General features: G+C 39.3%; 3 protein-coding genes and 1 long non-coding RNA gene across 6 annotated transcripts; 2 read left to right on the forward strand and 2 right to left on the reverse strand.

Annotated features, from left to right (window-relative positions):
* Positions 1-1,507: 1,507 nt before the first annotated feature.
* LOC148388406 (uncharacterized) lies at positions 1,508-10,217 on the reverse strand. Its single transcript, XR_015862338.1, has 4 exons — positions 10,138-10,217; positions 9,071-9,097; positions 3,367-3,431; positions 1,508-2,883 (listed from the first exon to the last, which is right to left on the reverse strand). It is a non-coding gene; the product is annotated as an uncharacterized LOC148388406 (long non-coding RNA).
* On the forward strand, positions 1,551-9,015 carry nexn (nexilin (F actin binding protein)). 2 transcript variants are annotated; one of them, XM_088395277.1, is made up of 14 exons: positions 1,553-1,792; positions 2,748-3,062; positions 3,144-3,341; positions 4,179-4,263; positions 4,331-4,479; positions 5,583-5,783; positions 5,861-6,031; positions 6,159-6,350; positions 6,453-6,644; positions 6,718-6,912; positions 7,003-7,224; positions 7,323-7,511; positions 7,622-7,979; positions 8,098-9,015. In XM_088395277.1, exons 2-14 carry the CDS (start codon positions 2,784-2,786, stop codon positions 8,109-8,111), a joined length of 2,445 nt encoding a protein of 814 aa, XP_088251403.1. In that variant the 5' UTR covers positions 1,553-1,792; positions 2,748-2,783; the 3' UTR covers positions 8,112-9,015. The 2 variants fall into 2 exon arrangements, with proteins under 2 accessions (XP_088251402.1, XP_088251403.1); XM_088395276.1 differs by lacking the exon at positions 8,098-9,015 and having other exon boundaries at positions 1,551-1,792; positions 7,622-7,999.
* On the forward strand, positions 9,635-15,153 carry mindy4 (MINDY lysine 48 deubiquitinase 4). Its single transcript, XM_088395278.1, has 18 exons — positions 9,635-9,912; positions 10,155-10,274; positions 10,361-10,545; positions 10,617-10,878; positions 10,943-11,142; positions 11,212-11,264; positions 11,452-11,558; positions 11,636-11,752; positions 12,157-12,248; positions 12,377-12,478; positions 12,584-12,647; positions 12,815-12,880; positions 13,049-13,116; positions 13,199-13,262; positions 13,384-13,545; positions 13,895-14,075; positions 14,168-14,240; positions 14,445-15,153. The coding sequence occupies exons 1-18, from the start codon at positions 9,853-9,855 to the stop codon at positions 14,491-14,493; spliced, it is 2,025 nt and encodes a 674-aa protein (XP_088251404.1). The 5' UTR covers positions 9,635-9,852; the 3' UTR covers positions 14,494-15,153.
* A 5,121-nt stretch (positions 15,154-20,274) lies between these two features.
* Positions 20,275-27,586, reverse strand: alkal1 (ALK and LTK ligand 1). 2 transcript variants are annotated; one of them, XM_088395289.1, is made up of 6 exons: positions 27,067-27,586; positions 26,654-26,923; positions 23,455-23,508; positions 22,815-22,898; positions 22,296-22,364; positions 20,275-21,330 (listed from the first exon to the last, which is right to left on the reverse strand). In XM_088395289.1, the coding sequence occupies exons 2-5, from the start codon at positions 26,919-26,921 to the stop codon at positions 22,300-22,302; spliced, it is 471 nt and encodes a 156-aa protein (XP_088251415.1). In that variant the 5' UTR covers positions 26,922-26,923; positions 27,067-27,586; the 3' UTR covers positions 20,275-21,330; positions 22,296-22,299. The 2 variants fall into 2 exon arrangements, with proteins under 2 accessions (XP_088251415.1, XP_088251416.1); XM_088395290.1 differs by having other exon boundaries at positions 20,286-21,330; positions 22,815-22,895; positions 27,067-27,567.
* Between the last annotated feature and the right edge of the window lie 340 nt (positions 27,587-27,926).

The following is a 27,926-nucleotide window of genomic DNA, read 5'->3' on the forward strand; positions in this document are numbered from 1 at the left end:
TTGTTATTGTGCTTGGTAATAAGAGTTTTCTGCGATTTTAGGAGATACCTGTTGAGCGGCTGAACTGTTGTTTAAATTGAGCTGAGCCGGATAAATACATTTTTCACCTCTCACAGAAATATTTATATTAAAAAAATCCATTGTTTCTTATCTCGGTGGTTTGCCAACTCAAATCAAGAACAGTTCCAAAATGTTTCTTGTGCTTGAAAAAGACAATAACCAGAAAACACTATTGTGTAATCTGTTCAGATAAAACAATTTTTTTTTTTATATATTGACAAACATGTAACACACTGAATACATGCAATTAGCATTAAAAAGGTGGATATTTTTATTACTGCGTGATTACCAAGCCTTCCATCAATTATCTTTTGCATATTATAGTTTTTGATTCCTCATTCTTACTGTAACATGCACCAATGTTTATTAACACGTCTGGTGTGTCCATCTCTATAAGAACCTATATATCCCTATAAGTTGGCTGCACCCCCCAAAAAATGCTGTTGGTGTTGTCCTCCAGCAGCTGAGAGGAAGATCCCAGTCTGACTCAGTTTAACTGTCCTTCCAGTGTTGATCAGTTTCCACAGCTGTGCTGCTATTTAAAGCCGCAGCCTCCCTAATGCCCCACACGACTCCAAACAGTGGAAGACGGAGCCAAGCGTGAACTTTCATATACACCAGGGAAAACCTCAAGAGAAAAACCTTCTGCCTGTCAGTCAGTGCACTGAATTTAAATAACGCCATTATATAATGCATTAGCGGATATAATTCATATTCTCAGTTGCGCTTTTGTGATTTCCCTAAGTACACATTAGCTGGAGCTTTGACCTGATGAGGTTCCCCAGACCACAACATTTTAATGAACGCAATGAATGAACCAATAGGAATGTTTAGCTCATGAGGTTCATGGTTCAAATCTGGGCTATGATGTTCTAGCAATGGTTGCATGTTGTCACTGGGGCCTCTAGCTTCCTCCAACATTAAAAAAAAACATCCATGAGAGATTTACTGATGATTTTCGGGTCAATATTGCTTCTGTCACCATATAGTAGAAAATAACAATAATATTTACATTAGGGCAGGCATGCTGGTGTTCCTCTCAACTGATTAGTGCGGAATCCTGGCTGGAGCAGGCCAAGTGGGAGATAGTGGTGCTTGAGGGCCAAATTTTCCACAATGGTGTATTCAAATCACAACAAGCCACAATGAAGTGAATTTGTAATAGTCTTTTGGGGCAATTAAGGCAATATTTCTAAAAATGCGTTTATGTGGACTTTGGGTATATTTGCGCAAGTTACTGGGGTCACTTGGAAAGGATCTCACTGCTTCTTAATCATATATGGAATCCTATAAAAAACGTAATCAAGTCTATGTGGCTAAAGATAATGATGCGTGGTGTCAGTGACGTCAGGGATACATTCATTTCCTATGTTAATTTTAACTTCTTAACCGTGGACCAAATAATGTAATTATTAATATGAACAACATATAATGTAAGGACGCATGTTCGTCTATTTTGTATTTTAGGCTCGACGTATTTTTGCAGCTGTGAGCGCAGACCATCCGGACAAGCGTCTTCCGCGTGCACGCGCGCGCAACAGCTGAAGCGGGACCGAGCGTGGAATGCGTGTCCACGAGAAAGTCACCAACTTTTTTATGGAAAGCGCACGTCACCAACAGCGACCACCATTCCTCTTTGCACCACCAGACTGGACGCCTTTGGCTCCACACGAGCGTGTTCTGGGGATTATTTATTTAATTTTCTTCTTGAAAAGAAAAACACCCACTAGAGGTAATTTCCTTATTTTATCTTATTCCAAGTGTGTTGCAAGCTACATGTGGGACATTTATTTGAGCAATTACGGTAAATATGTTATTCAGCTACTTTTGTGTTTTACTGAGAGGAATAAAATTCAAAAGTTGTGTAAATTAAAAAAAAAGGCCAATTATTCATAATCAAGTCTCAGTAAAAAACATTTTAGCTTGTTGTTGTACTTGTCTTGCATTACAGCTATTGTAGAGTTGTTCTGCTACAATGAGTTATTTTCTCAATTCAAAATAATACATGTTTGAGTGTACACAAGTGGATGCTATACAAAATCAAAATATTTGACCCTGTATAGGGCAATGAGTAATATTGATAGCTCACAAATGGATTCCATAGGCCTCACAATATTGATAACCATATGAATGACCCTATCCAATCAGTGATTATAATTAAAAAAAATATATTTGTATTTATAAATCTGTCCAACAGCTTGGAATATATACAATAGTGCTTTAGAAATTTAGGCTCTAACTTTACAGTCACAATGGTTTTCTATTTATATTGAATCTTACCACATAAAGTATTTAAGGGCACATTTAAACAGTGACAGTTTTAGCGTTGGCTGATTGACTGTCCTCAATCATGGTGTTGTTCGGCCCTTTGTCTGGCCATTTTGTCAAAGGCCTATGGGCCGACGTGGAGGCCATTGTGAACTCTGCGCAACTGCCTATCTCTCATCAGAAATAGCCATGATCACATGTCCCCCCAACTCCTAAAATGTGCTATAAATAGCAGCCAGCACAGCGGTACTATTGAAGTCTTCCCCAACATACTGCGGAATAGTGTATTTGCTAAAATGGTGGTGAAGTCATGAAAAAATATGCTCCATGATAAATCCTGGAACACAAATATTATTATAGACAAAATGAAATACCTTATATTTTGAAGTCCTTACCATTTTTGTCCTTTTGTTATGCAGCTCAAATTAAAACCAACTCGCCACTTTGATTTAAACATGGCTGAGGTGGCGCAGGTTGAAGCAGTGGTCAAAACAGAAGATGTCCCAAGTAAAAAGGAACATGTGAGCAACGCAGATGAGAAGACAAAGGAGGCACCTGACGCACAGAAGAAAAAGTCTGGTGAGACACACGTGAACGGCGTGGAACACAAGGGGAAAGATAAAACTAGTGTCGATAAGAATAGAAGAAAGAAAACCACAAAGGTTGTTGAGGAGGAAGCGCCACTTGACGCAACGGAAGAGAAGAATATTTCTGATGTTATGCTCAAAAAAGAGGTGAGGCGGCTGGAGAAGTTATCACCGTTTACATTAACCAATCACTTACTAGCTTCTCATCTTTTCACTGTTAAATGACAGAGACTGCTCCAAACCAGAAAACCCGTAGCCAGAAGCTATGTGCCCAACACGAACAAAGACAAGAATGACGTGACAGGAAAGTTTGAAGCAATGCAGAAGGCCAGAGAGGAGCGCAGCAGGCAGAGGAACAAAAATGAGCAGCAGAAGAGAAAGGACCAGTACATCAAGGAGAGGGAGTGGAACCGCAGGAAGCAGCAGGTCAAAGCCGATTAAGCCCACTAACCTGCGAGTGTGCCCCGCATGGTGTGATGGATGAGGCACGGCCCACCAACCACTCTCCGTGAGACCCTGCAACATATAACACATGCTTTCTCTCAACATTGTAATGTGTTTCCATTTTAGTTTCATGACAATAATCGTACAGGGTGTCCTAAAAGTCACCATACACTTGCTATTTCTCATGTCGGTCTGAATATTATGTAACAAAAAAAAAAAGGGGAAGTGTATTGTGCCTTGTGGGACACCCATTATGGTATGACTTTTGAACACACACAGAGTGCATGATGAATTGCTCAGATCTTGAGTACAATCCATATCACAATTATTAAAAAAAAAAAATCCAGGCATCCATTTTCTATAGCGCTCATCCTCATTCACATTGCCTTAGCTAGAGCCGGACTAGCAAATGCATGGATAATTTCTGGCATAATAAATGTGCATATGATGATGAATAAGAATTTTCTAGACTCAAATTAAAATCCCAAAGATTAGGATGTCCAGTTGAGACAAACTGTGCCCGAGAAGTACAATGGTGAAATAGAAACATTAATACCCTGGGATTATTAGTGATACTCGAGCAGAACTAAAGTCCAAGTCCCCTGCCCTTCACTAACTGGCCTCACTGCACACACATAGTATGCTCATCTGCTCTCCGTGCAACAGCCCAATCAAAATCCAACCTGCAGGTCACATGACCCACTTATTATCAGGGATTAGGCCTCTGTTCTTGCAGAGCATGGTGGCTCCCGAGCGATCGAGGAGATGATCCCGTCTAAAGTGTAAACACTCACTCCTTCTCCAACTGACACTTTATAGATTAAAGAACTTCTGGCTTCCAGCGATGAGGAGGAAGAGGTGAAGCCGGCAAAAGTGGAGAAATCCTACGTCCCCAAAATCACAGGTGAGCCACTCGACTACCAAAAGAAGTGGAAGGTGAAAGATATGACTTTGTGTTGTTGAATCCTCAGGTAGTGTGAAGGGGAAGTTTGCCGAAATGGAGAAGCAGAGGCAAGAGGGGGAGAGGAAGAAGATGGAAGGTGAGAGAAGAAGGAGGGAAACTCAAGACAATTTGGAAAAAGACAAAATCAAAAGAGAATTGGCCAAGAAGGCAGCTGAGGTAAGTACAAATAAGATTCAAATTAAAAACATGACTCAGCTACAATAAAAAGCAAATGGATTTTCAGTAAAAGCAAATTAAATATTTGTGGGTATTTATACCTTCAGAAAGTCTGCAGACGTTATGTAATGGTGCCAGACAGGTGATTACAAGCCATTGAGAATAGCTATCCTTTTTTTCCTCTCATTATCACCTACATAGTTTGTTTCTTCATTTTCTTTTTCAAAAGGCACCCAAAATAATTTTTGGGACGTTAAAGGAAAGGCTTGAGATTGCTCTTCACATGGACTATTTTGTCTCTCCAATTTTAGCGTGCCCTATTATTGTCTCGTGCTTGTCCTGCTTAGAGTTGACCTGGTCATTGAGAAACAAGCTGCCAGGTGTAGACAGCATGACTGGCAACTGTTTCCCACACCTCCTGGTGAGCGTAGACCTCCTCAATGTGCCACCAAAATTAGACTGTGTTATCTGTAACAGACTTTCATGCTGACACAAATGCAAACGGCCACAGAGTGACATTCTTGGCTTGACCAATATTCATGGAGAAAAGTAGGTTTAAATAATTTAATAATTTAAATCATTCAATAGGTAGTAAATAGTTCAAAAAGATGAATAGAAATTGTATAATTATAGAAATAGTAATAAGTAATAGAAATTGCTAGCAATGTCTGTAGTTTTTAAAAGTGAAGACAATTTGCAACTTTAGTATTGACACATGAAGTCGATCCATGAGTTGTCTTCGCGGCCCACACAAAATGATGTGACGGGCCGTATCTGGCCCCCAGGCCTTATGTTTGATATCGATGGTCTAAATGATGATATGAGTAGAAGTCATGTGATGTGACAGCTGTGACAAAGTGCAAAGACTCGAACTCTTACTTATTTTTTTAGTAAGATAAAAGTAACATAATTACTTTATGTCTCCTTCTTCCAACTGATTCAAATGATCAGCTCATCAATGAGCTTTGAAGAAGCCTGATAGGGATCATGATCATTTGAATTAGGTGTCTTGGAGGAAATAGACCTGGTGAAAATTCAGGCAAGCACATTTTGAGATTTGAATTTCCTCCAACGTTGCTGACAGAATAAATGTGGAATTACAGGAAGGAGATGACAGCATCTTGGTTTGTGTGGTTCCCACCAAGCCAGCACGAGCTCCAGGCAGAATCAAAGTGAACTTTGAGGATATGGAGAAGAATCGAGAAGAGGAGTTGAAGAAGTCAGCGGAGGAAGAGAAGAAGAGACGCTATGATGAAAACAGACGATCTTTCAGGGAGGCAAAGCGACGCTCCATTGTCCCTGAGGTCGGAACATGAAAACAAATTCATATGCAAGCTTTATTTTTACAGCTAGCATTGAATCGTCCTTTTATTTCTGATAGGATGAAGAAGAGACTGTGGAGAAGGTGCAGGTGACTCCAGGAAAGTTGAAAATGACGTTTGAGGAACTGGAGAAGGAAAGGCAGGAGCAGAGAAAAAAGCAAGCTGAGGAGGAAGCCAAACGTCGCCTCCAACAAGAGAAGAAAGCTTTTGAGGAGGCCCGACTGGGATTGGTAAATGTTTCCAAATGAATTCACTTTCGTTCTTTTGGCCTGAGTAATTGTTTCAAGATCTCGTAAGTGGGTGTGCCTAATGTTGTGACCAGTTAGTAACCCTGTTAGTAATCCTGCGTCTTTCCAGGATGAAGATGAGGAAGGCACTCAAGCAACATCCCAGGACGACAAGGAAGACTTCCGACCCGGAAAACTGAGGTTGAGCTTTGAAGAACTTGAGAGGCAACGAGTCGAGGAGGAGCGCAAGAAGGCAGAGGAAGAAGCCAAGAGACGAATGGAGGAGGAAAGAAGAGCTTTTGCTGAAGCCAGAAAGAGCATGGTAAATATTGATTGATAGAGTACTGTACAGTAATCAATTAAAAAATATGTCCCAATACTTTTGTCCATCAGTTGTAGACTAAAGACTTGCGTTGTCACACAGCTTGTCGACGAAGACGACGAGGCTCTGATGGCCTTACTGAACCTGGAGGGCAGCGAACCTGGAAAGATCTGCGCCAGTTTTGAGGAGCTGGAGCGCCAGAGAAGAGAGGAAGAGCAGAAGAAGGCAGAGGAGGAGGCCAAGAAGAGACTGGAAGAGGAGAAGAGGCTCTTTGCCGAGGCACGCAAAAGCATGGTAAGTCCTCACCACCAAAGACTCCAACTGTTTTGAATCCGTCTCACTTTCTCTATTTTCTTAATGTGTGTAGGTTTTGGATGACGAGGGTGATTTATTGAGGACGGAATCGCAGGAGGCGCTACACCCAGGGAAACTGGAGATGAACTTTGAGGAGCTGCTGAAGGAGAAGGAGGAAGCCGAAAGGAAACGCAAGGCAGATGAGCGCAAACAGAAACTGGAGAAGGAGAAGCAGGAGTTTGAACAGCTACGGCAAGAGATGGGCGAGGTTAGCTGCTATGAGAGTTGGAAATATACATATTTTTCCCCCCGTCCCAATACTTTCGTCTAAACAAGACATCCTTTCTCTATTTCACAGGAAGAAGTGAATGAAAGCTCCAACATTGTAAATAATGAGTACGAAGAGTTGACCAAACTCAAGAGGACGGGCTCCATCCAAGCCAAGAACCTCAAGTCCAAGTTTGAGAAGATCAAGCAGTTGACTGAAGAGGAGATTCAGAAAAAGATTGACATGGAAAGAGCTCGGAGGAAGGCTGCCGATGATGAAATTAAAGAGAGAGAAGCTGAACGCTTCCAAGAGGTATGATCTGAAGTACCATAGCTTGCTACAAATTATGGTTGTGTGAGGTCACCAAAACCTCATATGATGGAGACAATTGTCCCATTTGTTGTTTTTAGGAAGATGACGAAAGCCAGATGACTTCGGCGACAGGTGAGGAGTCTCCGTTCAAACAGAAGGTGGACATGCGAGCCAGGTTTGAACAAATGGCCAAAGCTAGAGAAGATGAGGAGAAAAGGAGGATAGAGGAGCAGAAGCTACAGAGAATGCAGTTTGAACAACAGGAGATCGACGCTGCCCTCCAAAAGGTAACTTTGCGAGAAGTCAACCCTAACAGTCTTCATGAGCCACGAAGTGGCGGGCCGTATCTGGCCCCCGGGCCTTGAATTTGACACCTATGTTTTTCATCTACTTGTAGAAAAAGGACGACGACGTCGAGGACGAGGCAAGCATCGTCAACGGCTCCTACGAGGACGACGAAGATCAAGCCAGGTCGGGCGCTCCATGGTTCAAGAAACCTCTTAAAAACCAGTCTGTGGTGGACTCGGAGCCCGTCCGCTTCACCGTTAAGATCACCGGAGAGCCAAAGCCGGAGGTAACCTGGTGGTTTGAAGGCGAGATGCTCCAAGACTGCGAAGACTATCAGTACATCGAGAGAGGGGAGACGTACTGCCTCTACCTGCCCGAGACCTTCCCCGAAGACGAGGGCGAGTATATGTGCAAGGCGGTGAACAGCCGAGGCACGGCGGCGAGCACCTGCATCCTCACGATAGAAAGTAAGAGCACCCTGGTGTGACCGACCGCATGCCTGCATGAAACATCTAAGCGGACTGCATGCTCCTCTTCTTCGGTAAATGAGCCACAGGTAACAGCGCCTCTGTTTTTCTTTTACAGCATATGACTACTGAGGTTCTTCCGACTGCTGGGAAATTTCCCTGTTGTCAATTTCATTTGTCCCTCAAGAGGGAAGCAAGTGGAAGTATGCTCGGCATTCCTAAGGGAGGCATACACAGAAATACATAAAGGCAGAATGTTTACTTGTCAATTGGTTGTAAAGTTGAACTTAATAATGAAGGGCGTGACCTGTGCCAAAACAATAACAAGATTTTTGTTTAGTCGCATACAGGTTTGTAATTTGACATGAATCTTCTGCCATGATTTCAAATCATTTAATCAATCATGTGTTTCAACATACCAGCAATTGTTGTTGTGATGCTCACCTGAAGTGACACTGACATGGTATAACTTTCTTTCATTTAATTTAAAACTTAATTTGAATACATGATAATAAATCAATTTTTCGAGCTTGTAGCCATGTCAAAATGTAAATTTTGCCCCCGCCAAAAAAAAAAAAGCCATGACCCTTTACACAGAGCAGCTGTCCCTGCAACTTGATTTTGGTGCATCAAATAAATATGACAATATTTTTCCACGTACCATCTGCAATGCAATTAGATCACCATTGTGCCAAACATATAATCATATAAAAGGTGAAAAAAAAGGTCAAACGCCTAAAATAACATGATACAGTAGTGAGTCTCTTGACAACGCCTCCATCATATTGTAAGAAAACCAAAAACTGAGCATCATCATTTTAATTAAAACTGTTTGATTGTGTAATCATCCTCTGAAATGCCCTTTTGTTCTTTTAAGTTATTTTTACTTGTATTGCTCTTGTTACATTTGATATGCAGTTGTGCTGGACGGTAGTTAACTATTTCATGGTGTGACAAAGAAAGCATAGGCTTGTGTTCTTATTTGTCATACATTTTAGGAGAAAATGTTTTAATAAAATGATGAATAATAGCTGCACTTGGTGTCCTTTATTACATCGACAAGGCCTGCAGACTTGGTGTGTGCATTTTACCTTTAGACAAGCGCTGGAGATCCACACCTAAAATTAAAAATACAGCATCAATGAGATTTTTCTAGATGCACACAAAAAGTACAGCAATCTACAGTAACACATTTAATGTTTTTTATATGTTGGGCATTCTGTGTGGCTTTGGATCTAAGTAAACATTTGTAGTAAAATCACTTTTTTCACCTTAGATTTAAAAAAAAATGTATTGGCGGGTGTTAAATAAAGCACTTAATATCTTATTTTTTTTGCAGGTGTATCAATGCGACCACATTGATTTTTATTTACAAGATATGGATGGCTGCGTTGTTTGTGTCATCACCATGGTAACGTACGTGGGCGCGCTTTAGCCGGACGGCGCAGGATTGCTCTCGATTAAAAGCAAAACAGTATTTATTTTAGTATTGGAATACATTCGATAATAATGTAATTCTTATACTCACACTTATATATAATATTTGAACATTTTTAATTTTTCAAATTTCGGAAAAACAAAGCGCAGCAGAGCCAACAAGGACGCGCACGTACTGAAACGTAACACGTTTCCCTACGTCATCACAAGACCCCGCCCACTCGCGACTTATCCAAATACTGTTTATGTACTGTATGTTTTTTATTTTGGTTTTAAGGAGTTATTTCGTGGATGTTTTCTCTATTCTAGTAAAATACGTTCACTCGTGCGTGCGTGTGCGTGATTTAGCAGATCACACTGGCAGTGAACGCTTAGCAAGTCGGCCGCTTCTTGTGTGCTAGATCGTTGCAAAGCTGGCTCAGTTTTCTCCACAGCGATGGTCATTTGTGTGGAGGAGGTGTCCGCGTCCCTCGTGCGGGAATATCTGAGCAGAAAGGTACGTTGAATGACGAGTTGAGAGGGAGGAAAACATTCTACTCTGTGCTCGCCTTTTCTATCTCGAGAGCAGACTGCAAGCTTTGATCGCGCACCCAGAAATGGAAGGCTTCAAAAATTTCGTGTCGCTTGATCATCCTACACATGCATGCTACAAATGTCAAACATTTTCAGAAATTTCCAGTTAACAAAGGCAAACACCATCGGATAATATCTTGATGCTCACCTGTAATCAACGTGCAGGGACTCAAGAAGACGATCGCGTGCATGGATGAAGAGCGTCCACGCACACAGTCCAGCATCAACAACAGATCCCACTTGAGACAAGTTCTGCACATTGAGGATCTGTACAGAGCAAATAAGGTCAAGATCTTCAAAAATTTCCACACAGCGCATATTACACATTTATGTACTAGCTTTACCTTCTAATAACATTCATGTTACTACAGGCTCAGAGTTCACCTTTGAGGACTTTACTGGAAATCATTGTCAAGCATCACGTTGAAGGTCACAAAGATGACTCGATGGCCTGTGAAGGCAATGAAAGCTCACTCTGTCTTCTTCCTGCAAAAACTCCATCGCAAATGGATGAAAACACAGCGTCTTTTGTTTCTGGTGACCACATCAAATTAAGGTAGTCAATAAGTTTATGACTAAGTTATAATATATTGTTTTCCCAAAAACTAAACGGAATGTCCCTCACAGGTCACATGACAAGGAAGCATCCTCGCCTCCACGGGTGGTATCGTCACTTGATAGACAGGGAATTATGAACCACAGTGAAACTAGGATGTGGTTGAATGCCTCAGTAGATGAAACCCGCCAGTGTAGGGTGACGACGCTACATGATCACGATCGCCTTACTGAAGCTGTAAACAATTCTCCCATCAATGAAGTCAGTCAAAGGAGCCGACCCAGTCGGGTTCGACGCGGTATCTTGGCGGGACCGATATCCAGCACCCTTCAGGTACGAACCTGGTTGGCACTTCTAAGAAAGACACCTTGAATCATCGCTCACTGTCGTGTTTCAGGAGTCAACCAAACAATGGCAGAGTCGAAAAGTTGTTACCCCTCAGCCACCGTTCAGGAAAGAAGAGGAACCCAGACAGTCTTGGGATGGACTGTCAGGGAAAGGTTTCCAACAAAAAGTCTTGAAAAAATCCCAAAGTGATGCTTCAGAGGGAGTGAAGAGCTTGGAGGAAGAGGGAGAAGGCAGATATGACAGAAAAATGTAAAGCCCTTTTATTTAATTGAACGTCAAACGATTTTTGTGCTCATGATTCTGTGTCCTCTCTTGTAGAGTGAAGTCTAAGACGCAGCCAAATGTGAGAGATTTGTCTGAGTTGGTGTTAGGTAAGTTTTTGTTTTAATCTTTTTCGGGGGCAGCACGTGCCTCACAGATGAAAGGTTCTGGGTCTGACGGCTTTGTGTGTGGAATTGATTTAATTTCTCCAATATATTGCAATTTGAATGGCTGAATCTTCTTGAGACACCTTTTGATCTGACATAGCTGAGGATGCGTTTGATTTATTTTGCTCAGATGACATTGACGACGAACTGCCAGAATTCCCCAAAATATCCATCAAGAACACGGCAACTGCAGCGAGCAGCCACACAGTCCGTGCAATGGACCAACACACCGCCTCGGTTGTTGTTGATTTACACCATGGGGGGGTTCAAATAAAAACCAAAGATATATTTATTTTTGCTTTTGCTGTGCTCAGGAATTGAAATCAATTCTCCTTGGCTCAAGTCTCAAATGTTTCACCGTCGAATGGCGAAATCAGGGCTTTGCGTTCTCCGACACGCATGACTTGAGATATGGAGTGGTGCAGAAAAAGGTAGCTGTAATTTATTACTTCAGGGGTGTCAAACTCGTTTTGCTCGTGGGCCGCATCGTACTCATAGTTTCCCTCGGAGGGCTATTATGCTTGTCAATGTCTTCTATATACAGTATAGGCTACAAAACAAACTGATGAATAACCAGTTTTAAAATCAGGTCAAATATTTTAAAGACATATAGTAATAAAAATTGCAAGCAAAAACTATTTTTTTTAAAAGTGAATGCAATTTGTAATTTTAGAAATGACACAAAGTGCAAAATTTGTCTTCGTGGGCCACATAAAATGATGTGATGGGCCTTATCTGGCCCCCGGGCCTTCAGTTTGACACCTATGTAGTACTTTAACTGTCACAAAAATATATTTTTTCTGTGCGCTTAATATGTTGTGTGTTTATTTCCTAGGGTGGTCCTTGTGGGGTTCTAGCTTCCATCCAAGCTTTCGTTTTAAAGAAACTTCTCTTTGAAAACATAGACAGTAGTTACACAAGACTTCAGTATGTTGTACTTTCCTTCCATATGTTGCATTATTCACTATTACACATCATATTACGTCTAAATCAAGCTTTTCCGTGCTTCTTCACTTTGTAGCCACTTGACCTCCATACACAACTTTTGTTCTCAGGCGTTTAAGGCCAACAAATGCAACCAGAAGAAAATGTCTGGTTTTAGCTCTGGCTGAAGTTCTGTGGAGGGCCGGCGACGAGAAACAAGCCACAGTAGCAATGTAAGAGTTTTGAATCCTCTTTAATTGCAGCCTGTGCCGCCTTTCCAGTATTGCAACTGATGGTACGTGTTCAATAAATTTACATTCTCTTTTGTTTTAAAACAGAAACTCGGGAAGAATGCTTTTCACTCCAAGTGGACATTACAAATCTGAAGGAGTACTTGAAAAGGTATAAACATGCTTGTGAACATCTCATTAAGTACAAATTGGGGAACTTTTTAAGTTAAACAAAATGCAAGGCTAGAAATAATTATCTCAGATGTTTTGCTCATCAATTGAGTAGTAATGTACACATTTTGACTAGAATTTTGATTCTTTCATTCTTGCTTGTTTTAGATAAACTGTTTCACAGTGGACAGCATTAAAAATCTGCATTCGCTACTGGAGCAAAACATTGAGCAGGTGGGTGAGCTCCTGTGTTGTCTCCTCATAAAAATAGACATTATTACCTTCCAATATGGCTGCTCATTTTAGGAACAGGCAAATAAGAAAAATATTAACTTTGTGGGCAGGCTCAACTTCAAATAATGTATGCTAATGTACCTTTACTGCTCTGTATCATTCATCCAGTTTGAGACAGGGGAGCTGGGATGTCTACTGCTGACCATATCTGCCGTCCTGTCTCGATCTATTGATAAGTATGGAAGATAAAGTAGAAAAGACAATTCTCAATAAAACAAAGTAGACAAATCACTATGTTTTTTTTTTTTTTAAATAAAGACTGAAAGAAGATATGGACGTGGCCACCACCGCGCTCATTGGCGCTCATGGCTACTGCACTCAAGTATGCAAACAATATACTTTTTTTTTTTCAAACAAAGTTGCATTTACTTCTGTATTTTTTTTCCAACATGGTGCTGTAATACTTTGTTTATTCCATTACCTTTTGTATTTGTGTCAACCAGGAGCTTGTCAACCTTCTGCTGGTGGGACGAGCAGTTTCAAACGTCTTTGACGGCAATGTGGAGCTGGACTCGGGCAACGGCAACTCTACGCTGCTCAAGGGCATTAAATCTCACTGCAATATTGGCCTTCTGTCCCTGTTTGAACATTATAACATCTTTAAGGTGAGACACATTTTTTCCATTTATTCACAGTTACAAACACAAGTACTTAACATTATAATAATAAACAAAAGCCATTTGATAATCATACATCCGACCACTTTCTCTTTTTTGAGCTTCAGATATAAAACTCAAAGCCTATCATAATTGTCTTCAAAGAAAAATATGAATGTGTTCCTGTTATTATTGCCTCGCCGCAATCAAGCAGAGAACGATGCCAAAATGCATTTTGAGATAACTTCAGATAATTGTAATCAAGACTGTGATTGCTTTAATGTTCCCTTGAAAGGTTGCCTAAGGGCAGCCCTTTTGAAGTACTCATCTTTTTAACAGTCTGTTTAATTTCTTTTAGGTTGGAGACTTTCTGAAGAACCCCCTTTTCCCCATTTGGGTTGTGTGCAGTGAAAGCCACTTCAGTGTGCTGTTTGGCCTGCAGGAGGAGCTGTTGACAAGTCAGGATAAAAGTGCAGAGTTCGACCTGTACTATTATGACGGCTTGGCCAATCAGCAGGAAGAGATCCGCCTCACTGTCTGTGAGTCAACTTTTTTTTCAAATTCTTGGTGTAATTAAAATGTATGTTTTAGGAAAAAAAATAAAAAATTAGAACATTTTAATTTTTTTTAGCTGTCGGCAAATCAGATTTGAGCTGTCAAGATGCTGATTTAATTCCTCCGCTGGAACTCTGCATTCGAACAAGGTGAGCCTGTTTGCTTTTAAAGCAGTTTTTAAAATTAGTGAGATACAATTGCCATCATGAATGAAGATACAGTTAATCAAATAGACTACGGTAGCAATGATTTTCTTTGCTTCAGTTTAGTCGCGGTGGAATCATCGAAAGCTCCAAAATAGTAGATTGTGGAAATATAGGCAGAATCTAATTTGCATATTTTGTCGTTTTCAGGTGGAAAGATGCATTTGTGAGTTGGAATGACACAGAGCCAATTCTATGAATCCGTGGATGATTTTATAATACTTTTCTAAAATGACAAAGTATCAGTACATTTCTTATCTATTTTTTCTCAGCATACTTTCTAAGTTTGACAGGTTGATGCCTGTACTTTTTCCCTCACTCAATGCGGAATGCTGATGGTTATGATTCATCATATGACTGCATAGCTCAAATACTTGATGTGGTTGATTAGGAAACTCCTTAAAAAACAAATTTTTTTTCAAGCATTATTAACATTCAGGATACAAATGCGTATTCATAATTACATTTTTTATATTTATTAAAAAAGCATAGTATATTAAAAAAACAAATACACATTTTATTTTGTTCCATTTTTATTAGGTTCGGCTGCAGCTTTTAAATAATTGATTTACCACAGAGGCCTTTAGCTCGTCATCACGCCCAGATAGTTGTTTATATTTTTTAATCGAGGTGAGATGCATTCTACTTCTTAGACTTGTTGGTAAAAAAAAAAAATTAAAAATCACGTCTTAATGTTTAATATTTTTCACTTTGTCTTAATGTACAACTGACGGTATGTACTGAATCAAGGACAGAGAACAAATGTAAAGTGTTCTAGAATGATGATGTTCTGACTTATCTTTATTTTTATTTCACTCATCTGGAATGTACACTGTAATAAAATGATTTAATCACATAAGGGTGCTTATGCATTTCCTCCTTGCGCTATCTCCCAAAATAATACATTAAAAAAACAATATCCAAATGCAATTGGGAATTAATCTTCAATGAGATTGTTTCACATACAGTTATAGCTAAATATAATATATTATACAGTAGATGAGTCACTGTTTAAAATCATTGCAACGCACACCTACCAGACACCTACACAAGCTAATGTGATATAAAGAGCTGTATCAGGAATTCACCCTTTTAATAATTCTCATTCTTGATTGACACGACCAGAGAAAGTAGAATACGTCAAAAATGTATGACTATATTTACTGTAATGCAGAGCATCATGCATCATGTCTATATTTTTCTTCCTTATTGTTGACGTTCTGTCTCCCTCTAGTGGTTATTATTTTTGACTAGCTTTTGGGTGCGTTGTAGCTGTTAAGTGATTTTTTTTCCCCTCGGGCGTTGTGGCATGTTTAGTGACAAAAAAACAGATTCAATTAGGGTTCTTAATAATTTTCAAGACATGCATTTTAAATAGCCATCACAATTATTGATAAGAAAGAATCATTCAAATCTACCGTCCAGACAAAATAAAATAACAAAATGCAATATATTTAATAGAACTCTTCTACTGGCTCTCATTAGACTGCACAAGTGCTCTTAAGTGGCATTGTGAAGTCATTTTCAATATTTGGGGGAAATAATTTCCAAATAGAGAAAAGAGAATTAATTAACTATGCACAGATGCTGACTGCGTGTGTCATGGTGGGGTATTCAGGGGGTGGTGTGAAGAACTTGTACCAACACCCCCAGCTCTTGGGATCAAAGGCAGTGGCACAGCTGGCACATACATGCATGCATGTTTTTTTTTTTCTTCTCAGTACTTCACTAGTGCATTTGAAATGACAAAAGCTGCTTCTCATCTATTTTCATGAAGAAATAAGTCATCTTATTTCAAACTGATAGTAATGTTGAGTGATAGTATGTTATTGGTGAGTCACTGACATTTTTTGTGCTGTGAGTTATTGAGAAAATGCTGTATATCAATGAAGATGCTATAATGACTTTACAGCCATCAAAGCTGTAATGTGATTGCTATAAATAAAGCTGACATGCTCGAAGGAAGCCTTGGGCACTATTAAATTGGATTAAAATGTTCAGCTTTGCCAAAGAATTTCTGGTGCATATTACAGGGAGTGGAATATACGTCATAAGGAGCCATGTTTAGGTTTGAGGTCATGCTAGTCATAATCTTGCCAGAAACGTTGGCGTGGGAAGTGTTTTAGTGAGAGCCAAAAAGGTTAACCAAATTACAAATGTTTATATGCTTTGGAAGCCACTTGACAGTGAGGTTTAATTCATGAGTAGATGCTTTTACAAATGGAAATTGTCTCACACTCAACACCTGCAAACATGCATCCAAGGGGTGGGACTGATACTTGATTTAGTTCCGGGCCATAAAGAGACTACACCAAAAAAACTGGATTAATCAGCGATTTATAGAAGTTTGATTTTGAAAAACAGGTTCATCCAACTGTCCCTCAATAAACACGTCAGACTGATATCTCAAAGTAAAGCCACAAGCTCGCAAAAAAAAATCAATAAAAAAAAATTCTCTGAAGAGCCTTGATACAGAATAAGCCAAGAACTTCCAAGCAAACAAAGCTGCACTTGAAGGACAATATCAGCACTCCTTGAAATCGTATCAAAGAACCAAAATACCAGCAACAGTGTGTGAAAACCTTGTGAAGACTTGCAGAAAAAGTTTGACCTCTGACATTGCCAACAAAGGGTATATAACAAAGTATTGATATAAACTTTTGATATTGATTAAATACTTATATACACATTCACATATACACATATATGTGAAGACGTATATACTATGTATACACGTATATATGTATACAAGTATAGGCGTACGTATATGCGTATAGTATACCGTATTTTCCGCACTACAAGACGCACCGGATTATAAGGCGCACCTTCAATGAATGACCCATTTTAAAACTTTGTCCACATATAAAGCGCACTGGATTATAAGGCGCATAGAATAAGTAACTCAACGTTGGTCAAACGTTAATGCAATCACAATATAGTAACACTCGAAATAGTGAAAACAATAACAATATATCAATAACTCAACATTGCTCAAACGTTAATATCACACAACACACAAAATAAATACGTAAAGGTTACTTTAATAAGTCAGTCCTCATCCACAAATCCGTATTGGTCCATATATAAGGCGCACCGGATTATAAGGTGCACTGTCGGCTTTTGAGAAAATTGGAGATTTTTAGGTGTGCCTTATAGTGCGGAAAATACGATACATATATGTCAATCACAAAAATAAGCTGTCTTGAATGAAATGACATGCATGCTTTTAGAGCATTGGAAGTCCAAGGAGCAAAATGCATGAGTAAATCAATGAAAAAATGTTGGTGCGAGGGGTGAGCAAGGGGGATAAAGATTTGGTGCAGCATGGTGCAGGCTGACAGGAAGCAAATGGTTTCTGCGGACAATTTATTGCGGTGGTATTTCTCAGTGGTAGCAGAGGAGGTTTGGTGCTTGTGTGTAATTATGTTACAGCCCTCCCACATGCCGTCCCAAGCGCATCTTCTGTCTCCTCTCTCAATCTAGGCTGTTTGTCTCCAGATAAGCGATATCCTCTTCAGATTACCGACGTGCATCCGTGCCCCGGCCACCCAGAGGCGAAAGGGATCCCGTATGTGTCCCCATGAGGAGCATGCTGTATTTTTAGCTGGCTAATCCTTTTATAGCTGGAGCGGAAGCCACCGCCACTGATTGCCTATGATTCAAGTAATTATCACGTGTCAGGGAAAAGCTTTGATGGAGATTAAAGTTGGGGAATATAGTCAAAACTTTGCCAATTGATGCACTGTACAATGGTGGAAAAATAATACCATATTTTCCGGACTATAAGGCGCACCTAAAATCCTAAAATTTTCTCAAAAGCCGACAGTGCGGTTTATAGTCCGGTGCGCTTTATATATGGACCACATTCCTAAATTTAAACTGGCCCGAAGCATGGTGTCATGAACTTAATCATAAGTGGCCCGCTGAAGACTATGAATCATGAATCAAAAAGACTATGGAGCATTATTTTGTGATTATAAAGTAATTTATTGCGTCTAAAGTTGAAATAAAGAAGATAAAATGGAGAATGATTTGATTTGGATTAAAAATCTGACATGATGCATTAATGGTGCGCCTTATAGTCTGGTGCGCCTTATATAAGGACAAAGTTTTAAAATGGGCCATTCATTGAAGGTGGACCTTCTAGTCCGGTGCACCTTATAGTCCAGAAAATACGGTACTCCTGGAAATGATTATTAAATTTTGATGCTATATTGTACATTAGATGTACTAGTGCGTCGTGAGCAACGGTTCTCAAACTTTTTGCACCAATTTCCAAGTAAAGTGGTGTAAAAGCTCTGTTTATCAAAAACAAAACATTTAATAGTTTTGAAGCTAAGCTTACATTACAGTTTGAACTTTAACACCTAAATCAACGGAAAAACTGTAAATAATGATCTGATTAAAACACATCCACATTAAACAAAAAAATAATCTTTGAGGACAGGCACTATATAGAAAATGGAAAAATTTAAAATAAACTGTAACTTCAAAAAGCCATTAAAACACACCTGCATGGGAAGTGAGCTGCTGTTATCTTTGGCTAAGCCTGTTTCTTTCTCACTTTCTGTCAGTACCCAGAGGAAAATCCTATTTGCTAAATATTTTTGTTGTGAACTCCCCCCACCCATTAAACAGCCGCTAACTGTTCCCGAGGCGCGGCTCTGAAGACAGGACAGATGGATGGGATGGACAACGGCAGATCCTGTTTTCCTGCTTATGTCGAATTTTGTGACAATGAGATACTGTGAGGACATTGTCTAAATTCCCTAGTGAGATGGTCTCTTTTAGATTTGGATTGAACGCATAGCCTTGTTCTGTTCAACTTTCGGGAACCTTTGAAAACAAACATGCAGGATTTTGGATGAGTGGAAATGAGCAATTTTCACATTTGGCACAAATTGAAGAAATCCACTTCCAGTTTTTTCTTTCTTTCTAGGTTTGTTTTGATAGTTGTCAGATTTAAACTGTGTAATGCTAGACACATGCCAGTAATTGCAGGACTCTGATGAGTGAGAAGAAACATGTTCAGATTTTCATCATCATAAATCAAAACAATATCTGAATGAGATACACAAAAAAAGTGCAGTGGAATAGTTCACCTCAGGTTCGTTGTTTGAAAATATTTTTTCCCGGTGTATTATATAGGCAATGTACTTAAATTTTATACAAGAGGAAAAAATACGTTCAACAATAGACGCCATGTGAGGTGAGACAGGAATCTCCACGGATCATGATGTTAGCAGATAACATTGTGATCTGTAGTGAGAGTAGGAAGCAGGTGGAAGGAAATCTAGAGAGGTGGACGTATGCCTTGAAAAGGAGGGGAATGAAGAGAAGACAGAATACATGTGTGTAAATGAGAGGGATCCAAGTGGAATGGTGAGGCTAGAGGGAGTGGAGATCCAGAAGGTAGTAAATACTTAGGGTCAACAGTCCAGAGCAACGGAGAGTGTGGAAAAGAGGTGAAGAAGTGCATCCGAGTAGGGTGGAACGGAAAAGTATCAGGGGTGATCCGTGATAAAAGAGTATGGGCAAAACTTTAAGGGAAAAGTGGATAAGACAGTGGCACTGGGGAAAAGACAGAAGGCAGAGATGTAGGTGGCGGAGATGAAGATGCTAAGGTTCTCTTTGGGAATGACGTGGTTGGATAAGATCAGGAACGAGTGCATTAGAGGGACAGGGCGTGTTAGGTGTTTCGGAGACAAAGCCAGACTGGGTTGGTTCGGACATGTTCAGAGGAGGGATAGTGAATCTATTGGTAGAAGGATGCTGAGGATGGAACCACCCGGCGTGAGGTCAAGAGGAGATTTATGGATGAAGTGAAAGAGGATGAAGTTAGTTAGGATTCACAGGATTGGGTGAGATGGAAACAGATGGTTCGCTGTGGTGACCCCTGAGGGGAAAAACCGAAAGGAAAAGATGAAGAAGAAGATTTTTGTTGGAAAAAAGATTTGAAATGATTTATTGTGGTGTTATATTTTAATATTACATAACTAGATATTTGAACAGGGTTGTGTAAACTGTTGTATCCGCTGTTTATCTTGGTACAACATTGGGTTGAGGTGTCCAGCCAAGTTGCTGATTTATCAATCGATAAAGATTCGGTGTCTTAATATTTCAGAATACGCCAACAACGTGTTTGTGCTCCTTTTCAAAGAGTTTCCTTATCCAAGTTTCAGCACAAGCCGTATTGCTCAACCACGTTTAATCTCAACAAGTTCAGAGTGGCTGACATCGAGTATTGCAGTCTGCCAACGATAACAACACATCTGCTAACACGTTTGCAATGATGCAGTGGTTCTGTTTTGGGTAACGCCTTATCCGGCAGATTCCTGGAAAAGCAAACGTTCTGCATCGTGATCATGTTTAAAGGTTGCACACTTTAACACATCTGAGCCGAGATCTCTTATTGAGATCTATGTAAATGGCTTAAAATACAACACGCTCTTTATAATTTCTTTATAATTTCATCTGGATTTCATTTGAAGAGAATCTCAATGCTTTGTTTATGCTCTGCTTCAATAGTCTTTATTGTTCAATAGTGCAGTGTTATCAATTTTGTTGTCATTCTCCAGGTTCTCATAGTGAGCAATCACTCAAGTGCCAAATAAAAAGGTGATGAAGAGAAGAGTATGACAAATGATACAAGGCAGACTTATAGTTATAGTAACAATAATAGGGGACTTCAGTCATAAGCAGAAAGGAAAAACCTTTCTCTTTGCCATCATAAGCAAAATAATTCAACTCGGGTGGAAAATGTATACAGCACACACCTTCCTAATATGTCAAATATTAAATTAATACAACACATAATAATTAATATTGCAGTCAATGTGCTAGTATATGAAATACTGAGGAAAAAAAATCCATGTGAAATTATTCAACATGTCAAATAGCATTTATGGTAATGTCAAGTAGTAGTAGCAAAATAAAAACATTAGCAGTAGCAAAAGAAAACATTATTAACAGCAACAATGTTCGGGTATATTTGAAGGCACTTTCTTGGCAAAACGTTCCTCCATCATGTTGGGACCTGGCGGGAAAAGAATACAATCTGTTCAAGTTCTTCTGAATACGCAGTCGTATATGTCATCCTTGGTCTTTCTCGGCAGAGGATTGTTTATGAATTTCATTCACAAATGATGAGTCAAGCGCACATTATTTAAAAGTGTGATGTACGTTTATACAAATTTGTACAGAAGAATGTGGAGGGCACCTCATTATGTGATTCATCAAAAAGATTTGTCAGCCCTCTCAATTTGCTCATCACAGTTCCACTACACAAGAGAAACATTTTTGAAAAATAAAATAAAAAAGTGAAGTACTGAGTGGATGAAGTCTGTTAAAGCAATCACTCAGCAGTGGTTCCTAATTGCATCCTCTGAGAGCACTTAATTGAGTCACGACGGATTGAGGACCAGACTGCAGTCATCACACATGGCTTCCAAAAAAAAAAAAGAACTGACCAGATTCTGATTTATTCTTCTTGCTCCCAAGCTTTTGGGTGAGAGGCGTAGTGTCCTTGAGCAAGGCACAAAATCCTTTTTAAAAGCTGCTCCTTTTCTGCTCCATTGTATGCTACTCGGATTGGTTAAATGCAAGGGACACACACATTGTGAAAATGTGTAAAATAAAATTGAGATGCAAGGAATTTTTAAGTGGCAGCACAGTGGTCTAAGTTTAACATGTCTGACGTCAGAGCTGACGTCTTGGGATAGAATCTCTGCCTTCCTGAGTGGAGTTTACATGTTCTCCTATTGCTTAGTTGGGTTTCCTCCAGGTACTCATTCAGGCTTCCTCTCATATTCCCAAATAATTCCTGTTATCTTAATTTAAAATTGAAAATTGTCTATCGGATTGAGTGTAATTGTGTGTGAATGGTCACAAATCACTCACTAATAAAAGAAAAATTGACGAAGAGAAAATTTGATTGATCACTTGATTCTCTTATAATTGACCTCATTATGTAAGACAATAAAATTGGGTGTTTTAACTTACATATCTAGGATTGTGCACAGAGTGGACTCATTGCTAATCGTGTCAGCAATCTGGCGCATCTTTTATAATCTGAAAAACAAAAGGACAAAGGTCGTGAGTAAAGAGCACATTTATAGCTACGATATACATATATATATTAAAATACATTAAAATTAAATTAAATTAAAATTAAAAATTTAAATACATATAGAAAAAAATATATATGCAATAATAATTACACAAAATATCAATCTGACATCAATAATCTGATATTATTGATATTTTATCATATGTAGTTTAGAATTATTTAATCTATTAATCAAGATGTGATTGTCTCTAAGGACGACACAGTATTTATTGTATGTATTTATTCATATTAAATGAATGAATTTGGGAAACACATTCTAATAATGTGTTGGGAGTTTAAAAGGCTGATTTATATTGCGGCCTGTGGTTTTGGTTGCAATTTTAGAGAAAAAAAAAAAACAAGTTAACCAATATCGTTTCTTTTTTTAGATAAAAAAAGACAGGAATACATACATGCTGGTCTTGAGCAATCTCTTGTGTTGTGATAAAGTCTGTCAAAATGTGTTCTACATTCCGATGAGAACTTGACTGGTCCTGCTTGATAGAAAAGGTCTCATCAGCCAAAACAAATCAAGCTTCTGAGCCTCATAATTTATTTTTATTACAAAAACTAAATGGCTCACATTCCAAGCTAGGGTGACTCTCTTCACAGGAAAAAAAAGTGGCACTAACAGCTTAGGTGAATGAAAAAATCAAGTCGACATTTGCAATCGAAATTCCGTTTGAGATTATGGATTTTCACACCACTAATGAAGTCTATCCAGGTCCTGAGACAAATAATCATCTTAACCTCGTGTCGCTGTTCACTTAAATCGCTCAGCTTTAGACCATGTGCCGTTTTTCTACATCGCTGCCTTGTAAGCCTCAACCCCACAGCAGCTCGAATTTTTTTTTTTTTTTTTTTTGCCTTAATCAGTTTGTTGGCTTAGAGAGGAATACAAATTATTTCTTAAATGCTCCAGGCCATTCTTGCATGAGAAAAGAGCCATGTATGCGCCGCTTGATCTGTGTGCCAAACAAAATAACCTTACAATATTTTAAAAGGCAGCTGCGTACTTTAATCAAGCATGGAACCAAACTATTTGGTTCTTACCTGTGAAGTGCTGAATGAACTTGTGTTTCATGTTTAGATCTCGGGGAACAATTTCTGGAAAGAAAATGAGAATGAAGTACTTCATTTATCAGTGTCTACTTTATCACAGCTGAAGCTGTGGTGAAATGTGCAATATAAATAAACTTGTTTTGTATTGTTTTATTGGACTGAAGTCAGACGTTTTCACTCCCACAGCGGTGCACCCTCCTTCATTCAGAGCTTTCATTCTAATTCAAACAGAGGACAATGGTAAGGTCTAACCACCTGAATGGGTATTAAAAAAAAAAAAATACGCCAGGTAACTCCAAGCCTAGTGTAGGTGCTTCACTACCCCCCAAAAACGGCTATGGTGCCACCCAAACTCTTATGTTGCCTATCGATCATATCAGGGACACATGGGAATTTTTTTTCCAGTGTTGATATTTCACTGGGTGTTGACTCTTAATCTCTCAAGACCTGTTGTAATTTTGCACAGTGGACACATTAGAGTAATCCACAAGATTTTATGAGTCACCCGTGACTCCTCACTGACCCACCACGTGTCTGGATTTTGGCCAAGGGGTCGCTCAAGTTCATTGGGGAAGGTGAAACCATTGACCTTTTCAGCTTTGAAATTTGGGGATTAATTCATTAAAGTAAAATTAGAGAATGTGGAATAATCTGTTAAAATCTGTTGTGAAGTATTGTTCATCTTGAATATGAATATCAGATACTATTAAGACTAGACACCACAACCGTCTGTATAAGCAGGTCTCTTATAACACACAGTACATGCTAACAGGCTAAAGAGCTTACTGTATGGGAATTTAATACTCATCAGAATAAGTCCGTCCAAGTAGGTATGTGGCCTAACAACTAGACTCAGCCCCGGACTCAAGAACACACTGTACGGGAGTGTGGATTAAACATATGGCAACCACAGTCAATTTCTTTTTATTCGGCAGTAAACTTGCTCTAGATTTATTTCAATAATGAAGACAAGCAAACATTTAAAATGAAAATACTTTACATGTAAGTGAGGGACCGTTTGTAAACTTGCTCTACATTTATTTCAATAATGAACACAAGCAAAAATATAAAATGAAAATGCTGTCCAAGCAAGTGAGGGACTGTTACAGCATAGAGTAAAAACAATAGCACAGTCACAATTCATTTGTGATATTATGATGCAAAAGTGATTCATGTCGGAGTTGCACCTCAAGCATTTCACGCACTTGATACAAGTGTAAAATGTTAAGCCCAGTAAAACCCTTTGATTGGCAAAAGCTAATCTTTTGTTTGGGTTGCGGGAAAGGGATATTGTGCCTACGAATAATACACTTCCGAAGAAGCCAGGTCAATCTTAAGGGACTGGGAAAAAAATTAACAAATGATCCAAAGTAACCTGAGTCCATCAAATGCACAGATTTTACCTCCATTACTTATTATTAATTTTTGAAAGAAGGGAAAAAAAATCATATGATTTTGATGTTTGCTAATCTGAAGACATATTAGGCGAAGTGATCCGGACTCTTCATGTCGCACTAAAGAAGGAGTTGAATGGTGAAGGTCTTAACGCTCTATCTACTGGGTTTCCTCAAATGGACAAAAACTTTGGACAAGGACAAACCAATATTAAAGTCTTAAGTCACATGCTACTGCCAAAACTGGCTAGATCCTTACAGTGGATTACTTTCCATCAAGGCAATGCAACTTCATCTAATCACATTACTGTTTGATTTCTCTTTGCCCTCTCAATGTGTTCAAAACATCTATCATTGCGTGACCACTGTACTTTGGTAGCGTCACACGCATCATTTGCTGATATGCTTTATTTTGTATCCTCAAAAGATAAATTCCATCCACCCACTGGTCTGAGAAAGGTGCTTTTCCGATTGCACAGGCTGATGTGAGACTGTGCTGAGAAACACCTCTCCAACATGAGAAGACTCTGTGGCATGTTGAGGAGAATCTCAACAGCAGACAAAGTGGATTATTTCCATTTAATCAGGTCCTACTGCACATACTTTACCATTGAGGATTTACCATCGTGTCTCAGGGGATATTCATCTATGGTTATAATTTATATTTTGAAATGTCTACTCGATCACCCAAGCATTCAATATTCCGGTGTTTCACAGCGACGTTAAATTAGCTTAGCAATTAGCATGGCTTCTTCTTTATTTCCCTGTTCTCATAATCCCTTAGTGAGACCAATATTTTTCAAATCTATGTCTTGTTCGCCGTCATGGTGTCGAAGATTACTGACTAACATCAAAGTGTGTATGAAGCAGTGAAGCATACAGTGGCATCAAAAATCAAAATCACTTTTCAAAAAAAAAATTGGCAAAGACATTTAGATCCAAATTGTATGAGTTTGCTTTGGAATATCAAATGCCTAAAATGGAAGTGCTTTTATATAGCAGGTGCTTTGAGGCTAAGACTCCAAGCTTGAAACATTTTCAGAGAAAATTGTACAGGATTTCAAACCCTGCTTGCGTGGGTTCCAAATGTATACATTAGGTTCTATAAAGACTTTAAATTGTGAATTTGAGAATGGATAATTCTTTCTTTAAGTACCCCGAACGAATTCAGGGTATAACACCTATCATCCAAAGGAGAGATAAACGCCATGATCCAAAATCAGTGTGATTGATGAAAAATATACAGGTTGGTTATAATAAAATAAAAGATAATGCTATAATAGTATTTTTTGGGTGTGTGCAAACACTCCCATTTTTTTTTTTTTGGTGTCATAACAGAGGTCAACAGTCTTTTTGTCATCGTTGAGCGATGGTCACCATTCATGCTTTTGGATTCCTCAATGAATCATCAAATGAGTCATTCATGTTTGGCACAGTGACGCCTCTCCTTGGTGAATTTAGTCTTCATATCTTTGCTCTCTGCAGCCATCCATCACTAAAGCACAACTGGAATGAGGCTAAAATTTTCCACTTACAGCGAGTGGAAAGTTAGGTTATGCAAACAAAAATATTTTTTTGGCTTCAAATGCAACGGATCAATTCTATCATGTATTGTACAGTACAAGAGATGTTATCCATGCCCAATAATAGCCAAGCTTCCAAATAAGTCAAACTTACTCCGACTTTTAAAACTAAGTCGGACAATTCAGACGCCGACAATGACAGATGTCTCCCACGCTAAAATGACGGATTATGCTTTGATCATCACATGCTAAAAATAAATCTTATCAGCTTACCTATGAGTTTACTGTTATCCAGCCTGGGAACGTACAGAGGCTTTTCACGGGAGGACAACCTCAAGTCTTGAAGGGACGTGAAGAGTTCCCCACTGCAACGCCTGGAAATGTGTTTGTTCCATTGCTGTCTGTATCTGATCACCTGTAGGATTAAATCCAACAGGGCTCTTCTCTCCTGCTTGACCTCCTTGTTGTCCACACATTGGCCGGAGGTGATGAGCAGAAGGAGGAAAGTCAAGAGTATGTGCCATTTCCTCTCCACCTGCATGACTAACAAACCAACAAAACCAAGTCCTTTGAATCCTAAAGGCAAACAATTCTATCATAATTGAATCCAGAAAATGTTGACTTAAAATGTGCAAAACTTGCATGCTTGCTAGAGTGTTGCAAAGAGAAACAAGTGTTACACTTACTACAGTGTTGAGTGGACACAGCTGACTTCCTCGAATAAACTTGGTCCTGGTTGCAGCGAGCTTGATCTTCTTGTTCAACACCAGCTTTGGAGCAATATTCTCCCGTCTCTATTTATATGTGGAGCAGTCGGCTTCTTGGGGGTAATACAATCGATTTCGTGTGGGTGGCAAAGCAAGGTTGACATCCTTGGTGCCGTTTCATCCCGCGGCGTTCGCTCACTTGAGCACGCTGCGCCCCTCCTTTGCGCACAGCGCAACTTAACTCATGCACATGTTTTTTTTTTTTTTTTTTACCCCAAAAGCATCCCATGCATGAATGTCTTATGATGCCACGATATTAATATTTCAACTCGAGAAAGTAAGCAATCCAGAGCCAAACACCCGCAAAAACAAGTTGCGGTTGTTTTCTTTTTCTTTTCCCAAAGGAAGAAAGTTGGACGTCGTCCCGAGCAGTACGCGTGATGCTTCAGGGGCTCGTCAACATGTGGGATTTTTATGCACCCGTGTCAGAGGTCTGGTGACCGCCTTACCATTTTTTTTTTTTTTCCTCCCTGGCGGCGTACCCTTGTTTCATCGGTTTAAAGATATGATCATGAAGCACTGGAATAAATAATCCGTTGATGCCCTTCTCTTGTATTCCCCGTTGTATTGTAAAGGCAAAATAAATGAGGAATGGCCGTGTTAGTTCACTTTTCTTCACTTGCTTCGTGATAAATTGCTGCCGACTCACCTGTTGCTTACCAGCGTCTACACAATTCACATCACACGTAATAAAAATAAAAACCAACTGTCTGCTGTATACAGTCGGAATAAATAGCCACAAACACAAATTCTACTACGTATTTCATTGAAATATGATA

This window comes from Syngnathus floridae, chromosome 13 (genome assembly GCF_059516105.1).
Source record: "Syngnathus floridae isolate MCC-2025c chromosome 13, RoL_Sflo_1.0, whole genome shotgun sequence".
Taxonomy (NCBI): domain Eukaryota; kingdom Metazoa; phylum Chordata; class Actinopteri; order Syngnathiformes; family Syngnathidae; genus Syngnathus; species Syngnathus floridae.